This window comes from Carettochelys insculpta, chromosome 1 (assembly GCF_033958435.1).
Source record: "Carettochelys insculpta isolate YL-2023 chromosome 1, ASM3395843v1, whole genome shotgun sequence".
NCBI lineage: Eukaryota > Metazoa > Chordata > Testudines > Carettochelyidae > Carettochelys > Carettochelys insculpta.
Window position 1 is genome coordinate 67,572,202 of NC_134137.1, and position 26,478 is coordinate 67,598,679.

The following is a 26,478-nucleotide window of genomic DNA, read 5'->3' on the forward strand; positions in this document are numbered from 1 at the left end:
ATTGCATTATTTGCTGTGCCGCTTCCTTTAAACTGTAATTTTAACATGTACTGTATTATTTTATTTCTATCTCTATCACTTCTCTTTTATTATAAACCCCTCAGTTCTAAATAAGTATTATTTTTGGTTTTGGAGAATGTAGTGCTCATTGTCTATTCTTGACTGCAGGCCATATCTGTGTCCTTCAAGGGACAGCTAGGCAGCCTTAGCAGCTTTTCACTGGAAAATCCACAGGGCAGGCAACCGACCTTTGATACTAGACTAGGTAATAGAATAATAAAAGTGGGTTTTTAATTGAAAAATAACAGTTTTACATAAACAAAGTGGTTTAATATAATTGGGCTCAAGTCTTCCAGTAAGAAGACTTTGTCATCATAAGGAATTTCAACTGTGAACCTCTTGCCTTCCAGGTGCAGGCCTTCAGACCATGGGCAATGTAAGCTCTTCTGTGGGATGCATGAGTCGCGAACGCAGTGGACAAAACTGGGAGTGCCCATCAGAGTTTAAAATAGGAAGAGCGATGCAGAGTTCAAAACTCGGGAAGCCACGCATGCTCCCTAGAGAATGCTTCTTCCCTAGAAGGGAGAAAAGCTACTTTATTCTAAAAGGGGCACTGACAATTGGAACTTAATTTCCTCCCGAGATAATTTTTTTTTTTTTAAATAAAAGGTAATCAGGACAAATGGGGAAAGAACAGTAACTATAAACTGGTCAACAACTAACTCTTAACTCAATAGCTATGCTATTTAGATTGGGTACTGAGGTGCTGCAAAATGCTCTGACTCACGCCAAAGGCGACAGAGAAGGAACTGTGGGAAGAGGGGCAGCTGGGAGCACTAGTCACATGCCACTTTATAACGGCCTGAGACAGCATGAGGCAGAGACAGCACATGTGCAACCCAACCAGGCACTGCTATTACGGATCTCTGATTACAAATACAGGGGTGCAAAATCACCTAAAATGGAGCACTCATGGGGACATTCCTTGAAGACAAACCTTTTCGTTTGTGCTGGCAGGGTCCACTGGGGTAGTTACAGTGTGGCAATTGGGTGCATACTACAGTATACTCTTTATCTGCTATTTGATCAACTGGAACTCTCAGATAAACCAGCATAATGCTGGCAAAGGTGGCTTCCTTTTTTTTTTTTTTTTTTCTGAGAGTCCTAGGATGCTGCGTGATGCCCAACCCCCATCGGCTAAGCAGAAGCCCCTCAGGGTCCTCGCAACACATGACATCTGTGTGGCGATGTCTCCCCCGCAAGCAGCTCCTCATAGGGTGCAGCTGTGTCCGCCACCCTGCAAGTAGCTCCTTGTGGGCACGGCTGTGTCTGCTGCCCCGCAAGCAGCTCTTTGCCGGGCTCCTCACGGGCACAGCTGTGCCTGATGTCTCGCAAGCAGTTCCTCGCAGGTGTGGCTGTGTCCACCACCCTGCAAGTAACACTTTGCAGGGTTCCTCGTGGGTGCTGCTGTGCCTGCCACCCCACAAGTGGCTCCTTGTGGGGCTCCACCACCACGCAAGCAGCTCCTCACACCACGTGATGATGTCAACAGCAGTGTCTGCTGCCATGTACGCAGCTCCTGCTGTCCTCACCAAAAGGTAAAAGGGGCAGCAGTTGAGCAAGAAATAACACTGGTGGGGTGGGGGACCTGAATTTTCTTATGGGGGGGCCACTGGCCACTGCCTGTGCCTCCCCCCAGCAGCTGTCCATTAATTGGAATATTTGACTATCTGGCAACCCCCTGGTCCCAGGTTTGCCAAATAGCAAAGAGTTTACTGTACTATTTAAACCCATGTAGTTTGAACTGTAGTGGAGACATGCCCTAATTAGCCATAGGATTATTTTCATCATCCAGAAGATTGCTTCTGTATTGACAGATGAAGAGAGGTTCCTTTGATAAGAGATTCTTTCCCAGTATGTTTCCTTCTGCTTCATTTCAGCATCTCACTTGTAAAACCATTTTTCATCTTCAGTAACACAATATTTGTGCATATTATTCAGAAGTTTGCAATCTATTCTCACATCTCTTTGTCAGCTCTTTGGGAATTATGAAGCCCACATCCAGTATAATTTCATGCTTTCTAAATTGCAGCTGAAGTTTCATTCCTGTTTTGAAGCTGTTTCATTCAGTCCTTTCTCTCCTCCCAACTTCACTGTCCAAAACAAAGCCTTCAACTTTTATGACTCTTCCTTTATCCATCACTTAATTTCTCCTCCTCCAAATATAATTCACATTACCCAGTAATCCATTTTAATTAACAATAATCCACACAACCCATTTCCAGCTAGCTTTTTACATTTTTCTTGATTATTTAGGACTTAAATCCTGCTTCTATTGAAGTCAAAGAGAGATTTTCTATCACCTTCAAAGAGAGATGACTAAGCACTCTTTGACTGTAAACTCTTTAGGTCAAAAGAATGCTCACCTACGTTTACAACAAGTCACATAAATTATGGCACTAACTATATGATTTTCAAAACAGAAATATACTGCAGTGCATTTATTTAGCTTTTGATAGTAATAGCTGCAGAACTGCTGTGCCAAGCAACATCCTCAAATGATTCATGTGTACTTTAATTCAGTGACCTTTTTCTTCACAGTAAAGCAAAGCACACATACAATAAAAAGACACTGTATTTATCCACATTTTGTTCATTATCCTCAGGTCATAAATTCAATGAAGTAACAGCATAACCTTTCATCCTATTGGTCTTTGATATCCAAGTGCCCTCTGATGTTGTAGCAGCTTAGCTAATAAACAAAAAGTATCTCAGGACACTGTAAGCCCAGACAAGAAAATGTTAGGTATCGAGTCCTCTCAATCCCCAGTCAAGTCAATGAAAATGGTATTTATTCAACATCAGCTTCAGAAAAACTTAATAACTCACAAGATCATGTCTCCTGTCTGTAGAATGATGATGCAAAAGCATGTAGTTCTATCAGACTCATTTGACAATTGCTAGCCTGGGCACATGTATTCCCTTGATAACAGAATTTCACCAGTCAGCAAAAAGTGTCTCAACAGAATGTCTCAAAAAAGATACATTTTGAAATACAGTTATGAAAAGGGTCACCTCAAAAATGTGTTTAGTAAATATTGCTAGCAAAACTTCTTTCCTACAAACATTTATTTTCTGGATATCATCTTATTATTTGAATGCCTACTCTCTTCAGGTTTAAAGCCACTTGCCCATCCCTTTCAAAAGTGATGCACTTGTCACACAATTACAGGTTTCTGTCTCTCACATCTCTTGGGAGAAAAAACACATCTCTCTGCTGATCACTGGAGATTTGAAGGTTACATAGCTCCCTGAATTACACTGTGAGATTCCCAGTGGATGCAGACAGCCTAAAAAAACAGTCTGGAATCTGTGTTTTTCTTTTTCTTTCTGAAGGTTAGTATAGTATGGTTAGTATAGTATATGCAGTTGTAAGTTCCCATGCAGTTCATTCTAGGCAAACAAATTTATTTTGAAGGTAAAAGCATTACAGAGAAAATACATTAAAACAACAAAAGAACCTAAATTCATGCTAACATCTTACCAGAGGTTACCCCATATTCCAGTCTAAGGCACTAGTAGGTTTTAGTCCTTCAACACCCACGATTTGCTTTTTTTTCCCCCCTGTGCTTACAAGTTCATCTGCATTAGATTCACAACCAAAAGGTACAGATCCACCTTTTATTTATGCAGGAAGCTCTTGACTCTACAATATCTAATTTATGACAAACAGTACATATGACATTTCTGAATACACACCCTGATTTGACTTACAATGCTAGTTTAGACTTTATAATGCCTGATTCTACAATGGAGTAGACTGTGATTCCAAGTTAAGACGTTTTAACTTACGATGCAATTTTCAGGCACCAACTGTATGCTAAGTCCGAGGACTACTTGTACAGCTCAGGCCTCTGATCTCGCTCTCTGCAACAGGCAATCAGCAGGAAATGGCACTCTGCTCAGGGGGTTGCTTGAAAAAGGGGGATTTTGCATAATCAGTGAGTAGAAGAATTTGTAATAAGCAATCCCTAGGGATTACCCAGGAAATCCACTTAAGACCTATTACTCAAAAATCCATACTTGTCTGGCACAACTGCTTTATTGTTTTGTGAACATTTTCAACAGTCTTTCAAACTCCTACACACGTCAGGGCCCATGGTTTTCACACCTCCCCACTAGGGAAGCTCTATGCAATTCCAGCCCACCTTAAAATGCAAACTTAATAAAATAACATCTTCTAAGATTTTTTTGATGAGATTACCACATTTGTCACAATAGTCTCAACCCTAGAGAAGGTAGCTGGTGCATATTGTTATGCAATGAGATTCTACTTCAGCAATGTATTTAAACATATGTCTAAAGATACGTCTTATACTACAACTGGGGTATGAATGACAGTTTGTATAGCTGCATCTGTACTTGCTGTACTCTGCTAGTCACAATGTGAGTTTCAGCACTGGCTGTACAAACGAGTTCATAGCAATGGGTTCATGCAATCTGCACTGAGCCCCACGCTGTGACATCATCTCTGCTATTTTTAGAGAGCTAAACAAAGTACATGAGCTCCCTGTTCACTATAGATGTGCCCTAACTGATGCATCAGAACATTTCCACATTTAAAGGAAGGCACTTTCTTACATATCTTGTTCAATCAGTGTGCAAAACACACAATATGAAATCGATCACCATTTTCCTTTCTCGAAACAGTAATTTATCTGCATAAAAACATCTGCCTAAATTTAGAGATCACTGTTTTTGCAACAGTAAATATATTCATCCAAGACATTGTTAACAAAAACTATTTTTCATGCAGAAACTGTTCTAGAAGTATTTTTCAAGATATTGACTTGGTATTACCAACATTTTGTTTTTCGGTATGATCCCTCTTAATATTTGGATTTGAATAGGGATGACTGGGACAATGTTTTAAAAGCAAAATTTTCCAAATAATAAAATTTTATTTGCATTAATGTGTAAAACACTTGTCACTCCCAATTATACTGATTGACTTTATGGAGTAACATAAAATGAGAAGAAAATAAAATGTATATTTAATCTATATTAATCTATTTACTGATGTAGTTATCTAAGTGTTTTAAACATTTTTTTCAAATTATGCAAATTAAATATGCCACATAATCCCCCTTTCTGCTCCTAAAGTTATAAAGTTATGTGATCTGCTTAAGACAAATAATTTTGCAAAACAAGAGCCATAAAAATATTACTAAAATTAGACTACTTGGGTAGCCAAAATCTTAAAAATCTGATAATCATTTTTTTCCTCTTCTGAAACTTTCATTGTAATAGCCTTATTCCCATAGACTTTATCCATGGACATTAGCCTCACAGCTCAAATGCTTTATTGCTTTTTCATACTGAAACTCAGAGCTTCACTGTCTCCAGGCACACTAGGGAAGGAGACAGCCAGCGTGCCATGTCTGACCTAAAAATGCTTAATCTTAACCCAAACCCATCAAAAAAAATGGTGCATTATTCTAAAGACCTTCCAGTTTCATTACATTTTTAAATCATCAGGAGGAAGGAAAAAAGAAGCATAAGGAGCAAACATGTAAATACATCGTAAGAAATTTACACTAATTCTTTTTGCAGCTTCCATTCTTTGCTGCAACATAATTAATTTGCTATTTCAGGTTGGTTTGTTTTTAAAACAGCATGAGTAGGGGGAAAACTCCACCGGATAGTGGACTGAACAGAATACAAAGCACTTTCCCCTGCTAATTCAGCAGCGTGACTGCCACTCAGCTCAATACCAGTAAAAACCTGACATTATCCAAAGGCTATTTAATGACCTCTCAAAGCAGGAGCAACATAAATTGCTAGGAGATCACAATCAGGTCTCACTTACTATTATACTACAACAACAAAAGATATTAACTGATCCCATTGACAACAGTCACAAAGGTCAAGAATCATACTGACATGGAGACTGAACTATCCACTTATGGAACAGAACAAAAAAGGTCCTGTAGCACCTTAAAGACTAACAATACCTGAAGACTTGGGTCTGTCCCACGAAAGCTCATCACCTTATAAATAATATTGTTAGTCTTTAGGGTACTACAGGACCGCTTTTTTGTTTTGTGAAAATACAGATTAACTCCGCTACCTCTCTGAGGCCATCCACTCATGGATGAGTCATGATGTTGAGGTATGTGTGCACTGAAGCTTGAATTGCTGCCACCCGTGCTTTAAAAAAAAGGGCATCCATTTGCCCACAGTTAACCTGGGGTGATTTGTTAACACTATATTAGAAACAAACATTAAATATATTGTAATATGCAAGTGTTTAGATGTGCCAGTTTTAACTTTTAAACAGGTACTACTCACCACCCTTTACATAATTGCAGACGACAGGATTTAATTAAAAATGCTCATACATAACTGATGGGAAAAGCAATAGAAAGGTTACTTGAATTCTTAACAGTCTTTTCAATGGGACTCAAGTTAATTGGTTCAATGGCTGGATCCCTCCTGAGAGCTGTTAAACCAATTAAGTTGAGTTCTACTCTTTCAGAGTGGTAGGACAGGGAGACGGAGGACAAGTCAGGTAAAGAGCCACATGCGGCTCAGAGACACCCAGCCGGCTTTTAAAAATGATGCCGCTGCCAACTCTGTGGGCTGGATTTAGGGTGACCCTTTCAGAAACTGGACATGTCACTGAACTGACAAATAGGGTGTTAAATAGGGTGTATCCAAGGCAAGTGCCTCACTTGCCTCACTCTTGTTATGGCTCTGAGAAAAATACCTGTTCGGAATGGTCTAGTTATTACACAGTCCTTCCTTTAGTGCATGGCACTAAACTAGATGACCTATTAAGGTCTGTTCCAGACACAGACTTCTATGATTCCATAATTTATTAGCTTTCAAAAAGCCTTTGACAAAGTCTTCCAGAAGAAGCTACTCAAGTAAACATTGAGAGACAAAGTATTGTCAAGGATGGAAACCTGGCTAAAACACAAAACAAAGAAGCAGAAGTAAATGGTGAGCTTTCATCACATCAGAAAGTTAAGTTTGGTACCTCTCATTTCTGTATTGGTGTCCGTATTCTTTAATATCATTACTAACAATCTGAAAAGTGGCTCAGGAAGTAAGGTAATGATAAATTATTTTGGGTATTCAAGCTCAGAGGAAACTGAGGAACATCAGAGGGACTTAAACAAGCTAGGTGAATGTGCAACATGACAAGAGATGAAGTACACTGTTGAAAAATGCAAATTAATGCATACTGAATGGAATTTTTTTTTAACTATTCACACACTTTTAAACTATTCCAAGTCAATTGCATCAACTCAGGAAAGAAACATCGCTGAGGCATCATTGAGAAGAGTTCAAAGACCACTGTGTAATGTGCAGTTGCTGTCAGAAAGCAAACAAAATGTCAGACAACAGATATATAAATATAGATAGTATGGGAGGGAGAGAAAAATATACAAAATATTATGATCCCATCATACACATCAAAGATTTCCTCTCATCTGGAGTGCTATGTGAAGTAGTGATTATCTCTACTCAAATATTATAGTGTGGAATTTGAAGGGATCCTGAGATTACTGGTGAGAATGGACAACCTCTAATCTGGAGAAAGACTGAGAATGTTTAGAAAGTAGGCAAGTGAGAAGGGAGGTAATAGATGTATAGAAAATAATAAACGGTCCAGCTAGAGAAAATAAACTGGAAGCTTCTGATTTCCCTGTCTTGTAACACTGGAAGAAGGGACAGTCCAATGAAATGGAAAACCAGCAATTCAAAACTGATAAAAGGAAATACTTTTTCAACACAGTATTAACACTATGAAACAACTTGCCACAAAATGTCATTAAATACAAAAACCTAGCAAACTTCAAAGAGATAAGATGCCTATTTCGATAACGAGACTATCCAGAATAATAAATAACAAAAAATGGTAAAGGATATTAAAATTCTTGCTTCAGGGGTTAAGACAAGACTTCACAGATCACCTGCTATCTACTACAAATTATTTGCATCTTCCTTTGAAGCATCTAGTAGTGAACACTGTCAGAGGCAGAATAGTGCACTGCAGGTCTGATCTAGTATGGCAATTCCTTTGTTCTTGGACCTGATAGTGGTCCAAAATATGGTTTCATTATTTCCTTTGTTACCCACAGAACTAAGCCACTTGGGTTTTTCCATAACTTGATGATTTAGGTGAGATTAAGAAAGTGAGCGTTTATAGTTTTGTGGGCCTGTGCCAAAAGGGTCAGAAGTACAACTTAACAGCTCAGAGCTAAAATTCATGCCCTACTGTTAACCATCTTTCAGTCACACCTATTAGGCTAGGTGATATTGGAAATAAACTTTCCAAATGTCATTCAGATCTAAAAGTAGGTGGTATACCACATGGTACCTCAGCTTTTCAGACGATGCACTAAGCCAGGTGGATTTGCAGTAACGGTAGCATTTTACATACACCTGTAGATCAGTGACTGAAAATAAACATGGTTAATATTTTTATACATTTTAAAAATGCTTTGAAGTTATTCAATGTATTTTAAATTAAAAAGAAGATAGTGATAGCCTTTAAAGACAAAAGTTGTATTGTCAAAAAGACCTCTAATAGTTATATTTGTTGTTGTGAGAAGCTTTGCATTAATTTGGAGCTGCTTGTCCTATAATCATAATAATTAAATGTAGAAAGATTCCTGCAAAGTCAATTCACCTGAATCAATCAAAAATTATTCCTCCACCAAACTAGGGATTTAGTAGAGTGTCCAGGTACGCAACTATCAATAATTGGTTAGTGCTACTGGTTACTTGCAGCTCCCTCCCACAAGTAAACAGCAAGCGGCTTACTCGGCCTCTAGCCCTGCTTGTGCTGGGATCAGGCGGTTCTCCTCCCCACCCCATCCCCAACACACATAAACACAACCTGTCGCTCGGCATTTAAAAGACTGAGCAGGCACAGCTTCTGTCCATGCACCACAGCAGTTCTGCATTTAAAATCAGGGAAAAGCCCCATTCATAGAGACAGAAGTTCAGCCAGCCTGCATGCTGGCTCAGCCTTTTAAATGCAAAGTGTTGCGGGGGAGCGTTAACTGAGCACCTAACAGAAATTTTGGTGGTTACTCAGTTACCAGATTACTCACTCTTTAACATCCCTACACAAGACCTCTCAAATAGTCCAACTGATTTCAGTCTCACTGTTATATCTTCGAGGTAACTCCTCAGTGTGTAACAGAATTCAGAGACATTTACAGAATGATAACATAATTGTCCCAAATAAAGGCATGATGTTAATGAGGCACCTTCCATTTCCTCCTGTTCAAAAATCCAAGTAGAATTGAGACCCAAGGAAAGAAAGGATTAATTGGACACTGCTCCCCCTCCTATTCATCTATGGGTATCAGAGTCTGGCTCCTAATGCCCACCCCATGAACAGAACAGCTTTTACATTCCTAAGCCTGTATTGAAATGACAACTAGATAACTCTTTACATAATAAAGACATTTCCAGATTTTTGGTAATGCCTTATTGGGTACTGCATTCCACCATGAAGGGGAGGGGGGGAGTTTCTACATTTTCTTTCATTGCCTTTACTAGCATTAGGCAGATGGACAAGGAAAATGGAAGCCCTGAAAATAATTTTTCAATTTTAAAATGTATCTGATGGGACACACACACACCCTACACTGAGTGAGAAGGGACTAACCCTGTACTGAGAGCTGAGAAAGCCACACCCCTTCCACTTTACTTCACGTGCCCCAGCTGCACAGGTATAAAGCAAGCAGCTCAGCTCACTTGGGGCTGGCAGCCAGAGCAAGAGGTTATGCACTACCTGCTCCAGGCAACCACAAGGAAAACCTAGGCATCACAATCCCAGCTGATGGTAAGAAGCTCCCACAGGCCTCAGGGAGAACTGGAGATATCCAGGAGTGGACAAACTCCAGATCAGGAAGGAGAGAAAGAGCTGGACTGCAGTGGGCAGGGTGGGGGGACTGCAGTGGCAGGAAGTAGTCCAGAGGATGGTGACCGCAAACTGGTGAGTGAGGCAATGCCAGGAGTCACCATGTTTCAGTTGGGGCTTCTCCCCTCTGACTGGAGCTACATCCAGCCTCTGGGCCCTGTCTGGGGTCCAGTGGAGAAGAAGGGCCTGGATCCCCCTGCCACAGGATTTAACTTCCCACCCTCATTCTTCTGTCTTTAATAGGAGAGTCATATTGTCCTATGGACTGGAGCAAACTTCCTGACTCTGGACAGTGGGAGATCAAGACGAGAATACTGAGTTTAGACAGTGAGTCATACTGCTACCTGCCTATAGGTAGGCCTATGGACATGGCGGTTGGGGGACAAACCAGGAAATTATGAATGTACTCTATATTCACCCCACATGGGACAGGGTCTTCCCCAACCATAACACAATGTCTAAAAAGGTGTTTCTTAAGCCCACCTTTCTTTCTTTCATAAGGGCTAGTCTTCTTTTGCCCTGCACCTTATGGAGACATTCAGAGCAGTTCAAAGCAGATATGAAAAGTAGTAGCATTCTATTGTGGTAATGCCTTGCACATACTCTGCTCTGGCCCAGATGCCTACATACTGTGCAAGACAATGGAAAAACAAATCCAGTTTGCTCAGTCATTACCCTACTAATCAAACCATGCCAGTTCAACTATGGGCATCCACATTCTGACCATTTCTTCTTTGTAGGCTAGGATAACATAGAGAGTGAACAAAGGAACAAGCCCATGTTATGTAACATGCTTAATTGGCTGTCTTATCTTTATTTTTCTTCAAATCTCTTCCCATGTAATTTCAGTGTGAAAGGACAAGTACTTCTGGTGAATAAGTGTAACATTTAGCCATATAACACTGCAATGTGAATATATTGCGAATTTGTACATAAAGCCAACCTTAATGCTAGGCTGTGAGAGACGTTAGGATTTGGATTCTTCCTGAGGACAGTGCTGACTGACAGTGTACTGAAAATCTCAATGTGAGCCTTTCGATTGCCAAAAAATGAAGGACTAGGAAGGGTGAAGAGGAAAGAATAAGATTTCTATGGAAAGCTGATTTTTTTTATAAAAAAGTGAAAAAGCAGGTGTGAAATTTAAAATGAGTAGATTTTTAAATAGAACTAGATTACTATTTCAATCAAACTAGTAAATATTCATGAAGTTGCGTTTCCCTCTCCTAGAAGGTAGGAAAGAGTTATCCCAGACCAAACATTACTGGACAGCAGCACAATGACACCCTTGATTGAGTTTCTTCAATCCAAAATAAACTTATGTTAATACTAGGAGTCACACCTTAGGGAAAGAGAATCAACAGCATGTTGACCATATCATATGTTTCTTTCATGGCAGATTTTTAGTGAAAAATGCTTATAGTGATGGCAGGGATTCTTTTAATGATCCAGTGGGGAGGTTATATATATAAAATGTTTGGCAGCATACAGGGTAGGAGCACAAGAATGTATTTGCCTGCGAGGAGAAACCTCTAGAGGGGTTTAAAACTGTAGAAAAATTCACCTTCTCTACTCAGCTTAACAACGATGTAGAAAGTATCATGCTGCTTTGGCTTGCATAAAACTGTACTTTAAGGTTTTAAATAAGTTATAATTAATAATAGTTTATAATTACAAATCCAACATGGCCACCACTACCACTTTCTACTGAAGAGTCTCAAAATGGAGAGTCAACCAACACGCAAGGAATGAAAGCCAAACAAAGTTCAATAAGACCAGCTCAAACCACTCTAAACACCTGCAGAGAAGTAGCAGTCTAGCCCAACTCACTCTAAAAATAAGAGGGAGGAATGAAAGGAGGAGTAAAAAGGGCAATAGCTGATTGCCTGGACACTTGCCACCTACACAGACAGCCACCAGTCCGTAAATCAGAGTAGACCAGAAACTGAATATAAGGAGACAGTTGGCTAGTCTCTGGTGTGAGTGGCAGAGCGAGTGAGAGAAAAGATGATGACCAGGAAGACTGAGAAAGGTAGCAACAGCCACTTCCATCACAGCAGAAGAACATCAGAGGAGACAAAACAGTAAGAGAGTACGAACTACAGGCAATTAGAACCCTGAGGGTAAGTCTGTCTTCTCTATTTTACTTTGAGCATAGGTGGGTGTTTTTGTAAATAAAGTTGGACGATTGTAGATTTGAATATCAGAGAGGTAACCGTATTAGTCTGTATCCTCAAAAACAACAAGAAGTCCTGTGCGGGTGGGAGGTTCAGAGGAGGGTTTAAAGAGGAGGGTCTCAGTAAAGGGGAGGGCCAGAGCTGACAAGGTCTATTCAGTCAGGGTGGAAATGGCCCATTATCAGTAGTATACATCAAGAGAGGAGAAAACAAGTCAGATCAGTCAGGGGGGATGTGGCCCACTGGAGGTTCATTACAATCTGACAATGGGCCACATCCCCCCTGACTGATATGACTTGTTTTCTCCTCTCTTGAGATATACACTGATAATGGGCCAGTTCCACCCTGACCTCCCCTTTACTGAGACCCTCCTCTTTAAATCCTCCTCTGAAACCGCCCCCTCACTCAAGCATCTGATGAAGCGGGTCTTTGCCCACAAAAGCTTATGCTCCAAAATATCTGTTAGTCTATGAGGTGCCACAGGACTTCTTGCTGTTTTTGTAGATTTGAATGTTTCAACTCACCCATTCTGCAACTGTCTGCTAGCACTCACAGAAAGTTAGAGTTTAGCAGATATAAGCGTATTGTAATATTATAACTTTCTCATTCTCTCTCATGCATATTTATAGAAGCTCTGTTTATTCCATCATTAATATTGTAGCATTATTCTACAGATCTTTCATACATATCCATAGGACTCTGTATCTCATGCATAGTAACAATATCTAGCTTATAACTACTTTTATTATACCATACTATTTACTCTTTTATGTGTTACACTGTTACACCATTATTGTATGTGCATTGTATATGTGAATGCATATGTAAAACAGCATGTCAATATTACAGTGTCAGTTACAACCATGTAACAAATTTGTACATAATAACAATTTCCAACTATAACACTACTGTGCTTTACTATTTACATTACTATAAATTACTTGCGCTCTTGCTCTATCAGTAATTACTTTCTTTGTTTTCAAAAAACAAAATCAGTGAGAAATCCTGTGGCACCTTATAGACTAACACATTTATCGGAGCATAACCTTTCATGGGCAAAAACCCACTTCATCAGATGCAACTAATAATATAACTAATAATAATTCTGTTTTCGAAGAATAACTGTTAGATTGAGATTCATAGGAGATGCAGATAAGAAGCTGAAATCCTAGTACCACGGAAGTCAGTGGCAGAATTTTCATTGATTTCATGGAGCAAAATTTCATCCATCATCATCCTCACTATTGTCCTTGGCTATAAAACACCTATTTTTGAAGTTAAGACTGTTCAAAAAACCGTACTACTTTCACTTATTTCTCATAAAGAAATAACTACAAATATTACAAAACATTCAGCCTTCCCTTGGAACTATAAAAAGAAGGCAAAATTCTTTTTATAAAACTCCAATGTGGATTTCTACAAACTTGTAATGCCCTCACACATATACCTTTTTAAAAATAAGTATAAAGACAGTGAGGTTGAAAACCAACAATAAAGAATATGTCAACAAAACACCCAGTTATTTTAAGACAGTAGAAGATCAGAATTATTATTCTCTCAGTTTAAGAATAGGGAATTAAAAACACACTCGTTGATAATCACCCAGGACATTTAACTTAAAAATATGACACATTAAAATATAAACTACTTTATAAAATTAAGAGAAAATAAGCACAGTTGGTATTCACCTTCACTACTTTTAATGTTCTGTATCAGCATTTATGAAACAAATGTCAAATATATAAAAACCTGATAAAAGATGAACATGAAACAAAAAGCTGAATTACCAATGGTTAACAATGTTGACATGAAACTACAGGCTATTTGAGTAATACACTTCCAAATGAAGGAAAATTAGAAACATCTTTATTGAGAGCATTCTTGATTGTCTTAGTTACAGCCTATCTATAGCTTTCAAGGCTACAGTTATCATAATGGCACCATACCGTGAAGCTGTTGTTGACATTTTTTGTGCTTGATTCAGCTACACTGGCATCTGACAGGTCAACTTCATCAAATATTAGAGACTGTGAATGGAAAATAACACAAACACATTAAATATTTTAAGTACACTTAACCTACAGCACTTTCACTTCCACATTATTGTTTTAGGAATCAAATGAATGAAAGCAGAAACAATAATAAGAGATAAATCTTTCTAAATTTACCTTTCAAAGAGATCCATGTGACAATCTGATCAGTAGGAAAACTCAAATATAAGCAGGCTGAAAATTAATTTTAACCATTCAAAAAAAATTATCTTCACTTTAAAAAAAATCAAGAAAATTTAAAATCTATTCAGTTTTGGGAGGGGCCACTTAAACATGACATAATAGAGTCAAGAAGACAGATATAAAACCAGTTTGGCACATTTTAAGGTTAAATGGATTCTGCTGGCTCACTGAGGTCTGTAGGCAATGGGTAGCTCAGTGGTTTGAGCCTTAGCTTACTAAAGACAGCTTTGTGAGCTCAATCCTTGATGGGGGCCATTTAAGGACCTGGAGCAATTGGGTGGGAGACTTTTGGGCGGGGGAGAGGATGCTTGGTCATGCCAAGAGGGCAAGGGACTAGACTTGATGACCTCCTGAGGCCTTTCCAGTTCCTGGAGATGTGTATCCCCAATTATTATGGTATCTTTCAGAACAAATAAAATGAAGTAGCCAAGTGCAGATACATCAATTTTATCTACACAACTCCCATAGTTAGAATTGCATATCTGTGGCCAACTTATCTTTTCCTAGTGTAGATGTAGCCTCAGATAGTCCTTCAGGGCAGCAACTGTACAAGCATGCCTAGCTTAGACGACTCTTGGCCTCATTCTTACCTATGTGATGTGTCTCCTTTCATGCACCATACTTATGCTCTATTGCAGTGAAGATTACAGATAAAGTGTATCTATAGCTTTCAAGGCAATGGTTATCCTAACAGCACCATACTGTGAAACTGTAGTTAACATTTGGCATGAAGAAGCACAGTCAATAGGAGCAAATGAGGGCCTGAAGCACTTCAAATATCACTCCCAAAAGGCACCTGAGGATCTCAGGCAGAAGCAGCTTAATAAACTAACCTGAAGTGAACTGAAACTGGAAAAAGTCAGTTTATTATTAAACCATTTCTGTTTGGTCAAACTTTAACCTGAAACAAAATATTTCATTCAGATTTTCCTTGACAGAAAGGAAAATAATTTCTGAAACAGAAATTTTCCTACTGAAAATTTTAGTTTTTCTGAACTTTATTTCCCACTTAAAAGGCAAGGATAATTCCTGATTACCACCATTTAGCATACTAGTTTACGTAAGTTCATATAAGTATCTTTCAGAACAATCCCCTTCAGACAATAATATGTTGAACTTTGAGATTTAACATTTAAATATTAAGATATCCCTTCAATGTTTTCTTTCTTTTTAAAATTTATTTTCCTAATTGAAATAAAAAATCAGCTTATTAACATTACCTGACTAACCTGTTTAAAAAGGGTAAAAGAACAAAAACAAACTACCCTAAAAAAACTCAGAAGTGTATGCAAATTGCATTCTTTCTCAAATTAATGTTGCATACTAATTTTTATACATAGCGAAGTGGTTGTGAAAACAATCACCTATTTAAGTTGATGTTCTAATTTTAATAAACTGATTAAACAAATGGAACTAGAAATACAAAGCATTAGTCCCTAGTATTACATATCCTTACCTTTGAATCCTTGGCATAGTAAAGAGTACGGCCTCGAAGTTTGAAATAACGTTTTTTCCACCTCTGAAATGAACTTGTTTGCTTCAATAGTAGCCCTTCCTTTACACTTGTCTGAAAACAAATATATATACATTTATTTAAATATTTCATACCTGCTAAAAATAATACAACTATCTAAATATACTATTTCAAAATTCTTAGACACTTTCAGTTTTCTGTACAATTATATTAATTGCTTTTCATTTATATTCATGCATATGACATGATTGATTATATCATTTGTCAATCAAACTATGCATAATTTTCAACAATAAGAACACTGGCAATATGTTTACTTTGTCTATATATTTAAGAGTCAGTGGAGATATATATACACTGAAAATGAAATAATTATTCTGCAGATTAAATTGCTATTGAATCATATTACTTTTACAATTGCAAAACCACAATATTGTAGCGAGCAACGATTGGCAGTGGGACAATTCTCAAAAAAACATTAGCAATCTAGACCACATAAGTTCCAATTCTGTCATGTGTACTACTCTTGTACTCTTGCTACCCTTTTCTTCCAGCTATTAAAATGGAAAGGAAGGCAGCAAACCTGGAAGAATAATGTCATGTGCACAATAAATTAATGTATTTACATTTCTGGTAGTATCTCTGGGCCTCATCCCACCACTGATTTTTAAGCACTTTTCAGAGAAGGAGATTTTATAACTCAGTGGTATTCTATGTTTCTACACAGTGACCCATACAGTAGTCCCTCAAGTTATGCGAGGGTTGCATTCCCATGCACCCTTGTTTAACTCGAATTTTGTGTAAGTTGGGGGAAGCGTTCTTCTCCAGCAGAATGTACCTTCTGCAGCTGGGGAAGCAGCAGGAGCATCTAGAGCTCCTTTTGAAAGGTAAATCCTGGGGTTGGCAGGGAAGGCATTTGGGGAGGGTTAAGCCTGGGTGGGCTAGGGCTGCGAGGGGACTGCGGGTGGAGATAAGCCAGGGCTATGCGGCCCTGCAGAGGGTTGAGCTGGAGCTGCATGAGGAGTATGGTGAGTCGGGTAGGAGGTGGGAGCCAGGGCTGGGCATAGGGCACCGGAGGAGTGTGCCAGGACTAGAACCAGGAACGGGGGGTGATGAGCTGGGGCTGTGGGGGGTTTGAACAGGAACCGCTGCGGACTTTGAACTGGGATGAGGGGGTGCTGAACCAGGGCCTTGGGGGTTTGAACCAGGGCCAGCGGGGACCGGGATTTTGAGTTGCACTTAACTCACATTAATGAGAGTTAAGCGTAACTTGAAATTGCACATTTCGAGGGACTACTGTACTATGAGTCTCAAATGCCTCATTTTCTCTTTTGGTATACACTATAAAAAAGGAAAAGTAGATACATATGGATCTGGACTCTCTGCTCTAAAATGGGCTCTGAAGCATGGTGTTTCCATTTTGTATCATGTTATGACACGGAGATCAGAGTACAATTTCTCAACAACATGAAGCAAAGGTCACTTACAAACTGATATGGACCTTGTAAGCTTAATAATTCCTGAATAAAGGGCATATTCTTCCTATGGAAGTCAAATTTGCCCTAACTTTAACGTAACACATTCTCAGATAAAAGGAAAAGATAACTATTTCACATTCACAAACTAGGAACAAGAAAGTATCAAATATATCCACAAGATAGTAATGTACTAAATTATCTGATTTTTTTTCAATAAAATGACCACAAAACATACCTAACAAAGGTAAGATATTTGCGTGTGATTTAATGGCTTTAATTTCTTAGCAGTGCAGTCAGCAGTAGTCAGCAGCGCGCACACACACACACACACACACACACACACACACACACAGAGTTTTGGTTTTGTTTGTTATATCCATACCATACTCCTCTTTCAAAACAAAAAAGCCATCCAGTAGCACTTTAAAGACTAACAAAATAATTTATTAGGTGATGAGCTTTTGTGGGACAGACTCACTTCTTCAGATCATAGCCATACCAGAACGGACTCAATATATAAAGCACAGAGGTCCAAAAATTGTCATCAAGACTAACCAATCAGAAAAATTGTTATCAACGTTGCCAAATCAGAAGAGCATAGGGGTGGCAGGAGGCGGGTGTGGGGTGGGGAAGTTTAGAGTTAGATAAAACAAAGTATGTAAGAGTCCTAATAATTGCTGTCCTGGTTCAAACCACATGTTAATGTGTCGAATGTGAATATAAATGAGAGTTCTGAGCACTCCCTCTGCAGACGATTGTTAAAGTTCTTTTTCAGTAAAACATAGACTTTCAGGTCATTAACAGAATGGCCCACTCCATTAAAGTGCTAGCTGACAAGTTTGTGGGTTTGGAGTTTTTTGATTTCTGTTTTGTGTACATTCATTCTTTGTCGACGACTGTTTGCACTCTGTCATATACATGGTATGTGGGCAGTGCTGGCACATGATGGCATGTATGAAATTAGTTGAGGAACAGAAGAATGTGCCCGTGACTCTGTTATTAGCATGGTTAGGTCCAGTGATGGTATCTCCAGCATAGGTATGTGGACAAAGTTGGCAACGGGGCTTCTTGTAAGGAAAAGTTCCAGGATTGGTATTATTGTGGTATAGCCTGTGGTTGCTAGTGAGGATCCTCATAAGGTTGGGAGGTTGTCTATAGGAGAGAACAAGCCTGTCAGCTAAGGCCTTCTGGAGTTTTGCATTATGATTTAGGATAGGTTGTAGGTCTTTAATGATGCATTGCAGTGGTTTGAGTTGGGGGTTGTAGATAATGACCAGTGGTGTTCTGTTATTGGCTTTTTTGGGCCTATCTTGGAGTAGTTGGTTTCTGGGTATTTGTCTAGCCCTGTTGATTTGTTTTTACACTTCTCCCGGTGGGTAATTCAGATTTATGAATGTTTGGTAGAGATCTTGTAGTTTTTGGTCTCTGTCAATAGGATCAAAGATAACCCAGACGTTATAATCAAATCAGCTGTCAAAGGGGGTGCTGTTGTCATCATGAATAAGTCAGACTATGAACAGGGGACAGCCAGACAACTCTCCAACGCCACATTTTACAGACCTCTCTCCTCTGATCCCACTTTGGAACTCCAAAAGAAACTACACCAACTGCTTAAGGAACTCCCTGCTGCTACTTGGGACCTTATTCACTCAAAAACACCATCTGAGCCCCGACCTGGATTATTCTATTCACTTCCCAAAATTCACAAACCTGGAAACCCCGGACGCCCTACCATTTTGGATATTGGCACCTTTACTACCAGAATATCCAGTTATGCAGACTCCTTCCTCAAACCCTAAACCACCAACACTCCCAGCTATCTCTGAGATACCACTGACTTCCTGAGGAAATTACAAAACATCAGAAGACTTCCTGACAACACCATCCTTGCCACCATGGATGTAGAGTCTCTCTACTTTAATATTCCACATGAAGATGGACTACAAGAGATCAGGAATATCATCCCTGACATTAACACAGCCAATCTGGTGTCTGACCTCTTAACTTTGTTCTCACCCACAATTTGGGGACAACTTATACCTCCAGATTAGTGGCACTGCTATGGGCACCCACATGGCCCCACAATATGCTAATATATTTATGGCTGACTTGGAACGATTCCTCAGCTCTCGTCCCCTATTACTCCTCCTTTATTTACATTAATGACATCTTTATCATTTGGACCCATGGTAAAGAGACTCTAGAAGAATTCCACAGAGACTTTAACAATCTGCACCTTACCATCAACTTATGCCTTGACCACTCCACACAAGAGGTACATTTCCTGGACACAACAGTACAAATCAATGATGGCCTGATCAATACCACACTCTACCAGAAACCCGCCGACTGCTATACTTACCTACACGCTTCTAGCTTCCATCCTGCATACACCACACAATCCAACATTTACAGTCAAGCCCTTAGATACAATCACATCTGCTCTGACCCTACTGACAGAGACCAAAAACTACAAGATCTCTACCAAACATTCATAAATCTGAATTATCCACCGGGAGAAGTGAAAAAACAAATCACAGGGACAGACAAATACCCAGAAACCAATTACTCCAAGAGAGGCCCAAAAATGCCAATAACAGAACACCATGCTTTCCCTCCCCCTACCATTTTCAACAAATTTAGCACAGGTTTCATCTCATAAGACCAAGCCTACTAGCACAATGTCTTCACAGATTAAGAAATAAAAGTACGCCTACAACCCCCTTAGTTATTTCCTCAAAGGTTCATTGTCTTTACTGATCACTTCTTCCTGTACATTTCCTCTCTTGGAAGATTTCACAATCCTTCATTAGTATTTACTCACACCCTAAATGGATGCCCATTTTGAACCATACAGTACTTAATTTACATGTAAACATACAAGTAGATACACATTTCTTGACTGAAGAAAAACCCACTTTTCACCTTTCTGGTGACTAGACACAGAATGTAAGAACACAATTTTCAGAGAACACTCCTTCTACACCATTCGTATGTATGTTTTGCAATGGTTATGATGACCAGGATGATACAGGATTTCATTAGAGACCTTATATAACATTCTTTTTGGTGAATCCTGGGGATTCCTTGAACCCTTAGCGACCCTCCTGTCAGCTGACATCCAGAGGTCCTTGGATCATATACATATCACATTTCTAGATCTTTGGGTTGAAAGGAAAGCCTTCAGTTGCAGAACACAAACCAAAGCAATAACAATGTTTCCCTTAACTTGAAGACAAGAAAATATCAAAGAAGAATGAACTGATTCATTCACCTCAACAGAATACCAACTCTAAAACATAACGGAAACACTTGTTTGTACTGTAAACTGCTTTACTGCTGCAAGTTGGCTAAACATCCAATTAATGGGCAGATGTCACTGCAATGGTTGCCAAAAGCTCTATCTCCCATTCAACTACTAAAACCTCCAGCTTCCCTGTGATAGCTTGTGCAATCTAATAATACATGGTTACTGTAAAAGTCTTCACACAGATGAAAAGTAAGAATTCAGGAACAGAGCAGACACTAATGAATAAAATAGCCAATACAAATCAACTTCCCTTTCGTTGTCAGCAAACTTGGCTGTACACTCAACAAATGACTAACACCTTTGTGGTATCCTTAACATCTTACCCTTTAATTGCAGTTTGCTAAACTGCTAATGTACTGCATAAATTATTAGATTCTCACCAAAACTTAATTTAAAAGATATTTCCACATTTTATAAAATTAAGTATTTACAAATTAGTATTCAGTTTTACTGAAAAAGGTAGAAGACTAATTCTTCATTACAAAAACCTCAGCTATAAGATGATAGGGGGCTCTGGATATTACAACAATTGAAAAATTTAAAGCATTCCTAGATATTCAGATATCATTCAAATTTCCAAGACTACTGTTAATGTGAGCTGTAACCTTTAAAGAGAGTTAATGTCAAAAATGAGTCAGAAGTGATTTTAGACATCACACAACCCTGTAAGTGAATTTTGTCCTTTTAAAATAACATTTTTCTATTTTACAAAAATTCCTTTCCATGCATTTGTGAGAAAAAAAAATGAAACAATAGGGGAAGACTAGTGAGGGGAATACTGAAAGAGCTATGTACAAAATTCTGCCAAGCACAAAACAAAAAACAAAAAACCAAAACTACCACTCGCAGGGAAAAAAATCAAAGAATAAATTACATTCTTCATAGTCACTTTCAGTTATATAATCTTAGGTATGACTTAAAATATTCAAACAGTAGCATGATTTTTCAAACTGACCTTTTATTTTAATTTTTTTTTTTAAATTTTTACCTGGGTCATCAGAAACCTGTACTGTTAATATTTTGGTTTCTAATAACACAAATACACTCTCCAGATGAACTGTCTATTTATTTACCTTCTTAAAATTTGGATATAAGATCAGATGAATGATATCTGTATTGCTGTGAGATTTCTGCATGTTCACAGGACACAGTTATGGTCAGGAGTAATCACAATTCTAAGCACACCACAAAAAGAATCTCTCTCGGTTCTCATTAACTCATTTGCCCCTAACATTCTAAATCTTCGACAACTCATTACATTTTTTAATAATGTGTCTTTTTCAATAGAAGTCTTGAATTTTGATCAGTTTGGGGTCTTTGTTTACAAATCTATGCTTTGTTGACAACCTCAAAACAGCACTTTCTATTACTTTCACTTAATGTGAAACTCTATTAGTGGTTTCAAAATAAAAAAGTTGCACCTACAGAGAGCAAAATTTTCACTCGTTCAATGTAAAACTGTATTTTTATTGTTTCTTGTGACCCAAAAAAACCAAAAGGTCAGGCCCATTGATGGGGATGGGAGGGGTTATGGGGGCAGTTGCTCTGGGGCCTAGGGATTCAAAAGGGCCCAAGGCTCCTGGCCAATGCTGCTACCACAGGAGCAGTGGCAGCCAGAGCCCCAAGTCCTTTAAATCACCATCAAAGGGTCACGTGGTGGACTCTGGGCAGCTCTCAGGGCTGGCAGGGAGGGTGCTGCAGCACACTCTAGACTGCACAGACGACTGGCTGCCCCCAGCCCTGCCCTTTCTGAGGGCATGGAAACCTCCCACCGTGCCCAGGGGCCCAGCAAATATCTCAGCCCCCTGGCAAAAGGGTGACATTCAAAAATAGCTATGCCAGAGCTATAGATGTGTATGCTTAAAGACACTAACTGCAAAAAAAGATAGGAAAGGGATAAATAATTTGATGTAACAAAAAAGATTTTAACAATTCCTATAACCAGGCCCTCACTCTGTGTGGCCCTCAGTATTTTATTCTTTTTGCTTTAGTTTCCCCACCCACAAAACGCTGATCTAATTAGTTCACCTTTGTAAAGTTCTGAAAATGGAAGATACTATATAAATGAAAGATGATTAACTAAAAGAACAGACTGTTCTTATTAATAAGGGGAATGGAACAACTATAACGTTGTACAAAGGAGAGACCACTTACAAGGTTGTGATTTAATGCAGAAGATTTAGGGTCCTGGGCATTCACAACTGAGCTAACTTCTGTCTTAGAACAATAATTCACAGCTACTGCTTCTAATATCAAGTACCATTCATTTTATTTTCACTAATTCTGAGAAAAACGGTTTAAAATGAGTAAATCAGACTCTTTCCCCAGACAGGGAAGTGCAATTTAAACAGCACATACCTCTGAAAATTAATATTGCAAAATCATAGAAATGTCTACGATTTTTTTTCCAGAAAAAAAATCAAAGTATATTGATGATTAGGCTAACTTAATAAAACCATTCTAGCCTTGATCCTGTACGATGTGAAGTCCAGGAGCATTGCTGTTGTCTTCAATATCTGCAGGATAGGTATTCTACACATTTGTTGTTCTGTACAGGCCCCCCCAATGAGGTGTGTGGGCAGATGGCAGTGGCAGGGGATCACCTCCCTACTGTCTCCCTTGCTTCCCCACACTCACCCCACAGCATTCCACTGCTGCCTCCCAGCCCACTAAGCCCTGCTGGAAGATTTGAGCCACGCTGGGGGGTCAGAGAGGGGAGAAATGTTAGGGCTGAGCTGGGGTGGCAGGGCTCAGGCTGTGTATGGGGCTGTGTTCAGGCTGGGGGAGGGTTGTTGGGGCCCTGCCAGGAGGTCAGTCTGAGAAGGGATGCAGGGGAAGTCCTTGGTCCGAGAGGGGGGTGGTAGGCTCTTTAGGCCTAGCAGAGGTGGGGGTGGGGGCTATTCCAGAGGTTGGGGGCCCAAATTGGAGGTGCTTGGAGGGGGGGGGGGCCACGCCAGCTGAAGAGCTGAGGGTGGGAGGATAAGGGCAAAGTCTGCTGGGGGGAGGGGTCCATGTTCACAAACCCCCAAAATTCCCTGCATACAGGCCTGTATAAAGTGTGTATTTATGTGCTTAGGTAACTGGAAAAATATTACAAAATACCAAAACTATTAAACAGAAGATGCCTCCCACAAGCAAAATGCAAAAATCCTATTATAATTCCACAGGGAAAAGTAAACAATTTCTGTGGTTTCACAGAACATTTAGAATGTAAACAGCAGCAACCATTCTTTACTAAAGGATGTCATAACAGTAGTGCCGCAGAGAGGCATAGTAACACTACTGTTGCACACTTTTAATTCAAATCGTTCTTTAAAAGAAAACACAAACAAAAATCACAATAAAATCAATAATATTGATTAGGTCTGGGTCAATAAACATTCAACTTTTCATTTGTACACTAGGGTCTCACCATTCGTGAGGGTTCCGTGTTGAGAAACCTTGCAAATGTTGGATTTCGCGATTATGGGGGGCTTGGAGCCCCGGGGAAGCCGCAGCTGCCAGCGCTCCCTACCCAGGCCTTGGTGAAGCATCAGCCACCAGTGCTCTCCAATGCGGAGCACTGGGAAACACATGAAGTGCCTGCAAATACCTGAATTTGTGAACTTTAGGTTCGTGAATGTTGAGAACCTACTGTATTACTCCATTGGTCTTCTCCCTTTAGGAATACTAAAAAATTCCATTAGGACATAACTCAGCCAATATGAATGCTGTGAAGACCTATAAAGTGATAAGAGTGTTCCCAGAATCTTAATATTTACTGATTTTTTTTGGAGAAATTAAAAATTAGTGAGTACCACATGCTTCAATTAGTAAAGCCTTTCAAAATTATTTTGGTTACAAAACGATCTATTATCCAACTATACTGTTTCATATACTTTAATGGCTGTAAATCTGTATAAGACAATTATAAATGTTATAACAAATAGAAGCTCTTATTGGAACTATAGTTTATAAAACTTCTGTTAGGTGACACATCGAAAAGCTTTGAGAATTTATAGATGATGAGCAGTGACGGCAAGGTGGTGCCATAGCAAATAGCTGGCTAGTTGGTACCAATATTGGTGCTGGGTCCCTCAGTGATGGTCTTTACAGTGCAGAAGGGGTAGATGATGGTAGCGGTGACGTGCTGCCTCCCCGATGATTGAGAATGCGGAGGGGATTCTCCTCTAGACTTGCACAAAGTGCTCGTCTGCAGAGAGCATTAGCAGTCCCGTTTTCTGACAGGCACGGCAGGAGGCAAAGACGCTGGAGTGGTCCACTTTGCCTTTGCCAGCGGTGGGCTTGCCACTGTCAACAGCATCACTGGTGCCATCAGTGCCAACAAAGTCGATGCCACATGTTTATGTTTTGGCACTGAATGCATCTTTTTTGATGGTGCTGACAAGGACAGTACTGGGGAACCTGGAACAGTCCTCCCTTCTGGTGCAGCCTGTACAGATGGCTATGGAGGCCAGGAATGGGCAGGAGAGGGACCCAGATCAGCAACGGAAGACCCTCTATAGGCCATGGGACGCTTAGAGCCCTCACCCTTGGCCACAAGTTTAGACGCTGGCTTGTCCAGAGCTGGTGGCTGTAAAGACTTCTTGTACAAGAAAGTCTTGAGTCTGCTAGCCCAGTCCTTGTGAGCTCTCACAGTCAGACTTGAACAGTGCATGCAGGACTGTGTTTGGTGGCCTTCCCCAAGGAACTTGATGCGGGACACGTGGCGGTCCGTGGAGGGCATGATGTCCCTGCAGGTGGCGCACCACTAAAATCCTAGGGAGCCCAGCATAGCAGAGATGCATCAGTAATTCAACTTAACTATGAACTTGTAAAGAATTTTTTTTTAAATGCAACAAGTAGAACAGGGTGAAAAAACTTGGACCATGGAAACGGCTAACAAAGTAACAAACTAACTAACTAATCTTCAAACTCTTTTGCAGAGAATAGTGAGGCTCCGTCTGCAGCTGAGGACAGAAGAGAAGGAACTGAGGAGCCCGCACTGTGTGTGTGCCAGAGCATAAGGAGGCACTTCTGTTCATGTGTGGTGCCGGAAACCACAGCTATGGAAGAATCTCTAAGCACTGGTGCAAGGACGCACTGACACCCAGAGTAAAGCACCCACGGGGACACTACTCAAAGAAGAATGACACAATGGCAACTTCACTCACAACTTCAGTAGTGTATTGGAGCGTTGCTTTGGATGAGTTACGTGATGTACAGAATGCACCTGAATTACAAGTATTCGTCTAACAATTGTGTTGCCAGGGAAGAATTACTTGATACTATGTCACTGAAGGACACAACTTATGGATAAAATCTGAAGGAGGCACTCATGTTGGTAGTTACAAAAAACAACTTGCCTTTACAGAAGCTCACTGCCATTGCAATGGATGCGGTTCTGCAAAATGATTACTAGGGCTTTTAAAGCGTGATGAGAGCCTTCCCAAATTTTGGACATTGCACTGTATAATTTATCAGGACCAAATGGTATCTAAAAATTCTCAGTTGGATCATGTCATGAAACTGGTCTTGCATATTGTGAATTTCTTTCATTCAGATCAATTTTGAAACCTAACTGAAGAACTGGATGAAGAGGATTCTCCCAATGATTTGCTATTTCACTGCACGGTTTGATGGCTCTCAAGAGACAAAAGTTGATTTCCCCCCTTTTTTTTTTTTTTTTTCAAGCTCCTGGAACTAGTAAAATTGTTTCTGAAGAAGCAGCACAAGCTTACAGCTTCCCCAGATTACAGATCTTGGGTGGGTTCTGGATTTGACATTTCTTGCAGACATGCTGATGCACACAGATAAACCAAACATCGACTTACAATGAAAACACTGGCTGTTGCCTGATGTAGTGCAAAGCATATTTGCATT

At 39.6% G+C, this 26,478-nt stretch overlaps 1 protein-coding gene across 2 annotated transcripts in view; it reads right to left on the reverse strand.

Annotated features, from left to right (window-relative positions):
- DGKH (diacylglycerol kinase eta) overlaps nucleotides 1-26,478 on the reverse strand; it is a 297,736-nt gene that overhangs the window by 132,178 nt on the left and 139,080 nt on the right. For both annotated transcript variants that reach the window (XM_074988416.1, XM_074988410.1), the window contains exons 3-4: nucleotides 15,811-15,921; nucleotides 14,067-14,147 (exon numbers count right to left, since the gene is read on the reverse strand). In XM_074988416.1, the coding sequence (XP_074844517.1) occupies nucleotides 14,067-14,147; nucleotides 15,811-15,921 (192 nt within the window). The remainder of the gene's footprint in view (nucleotides 1-14,066; nucleotides 14,148-15,810; nucleotides 15,922-26,478) is intronic.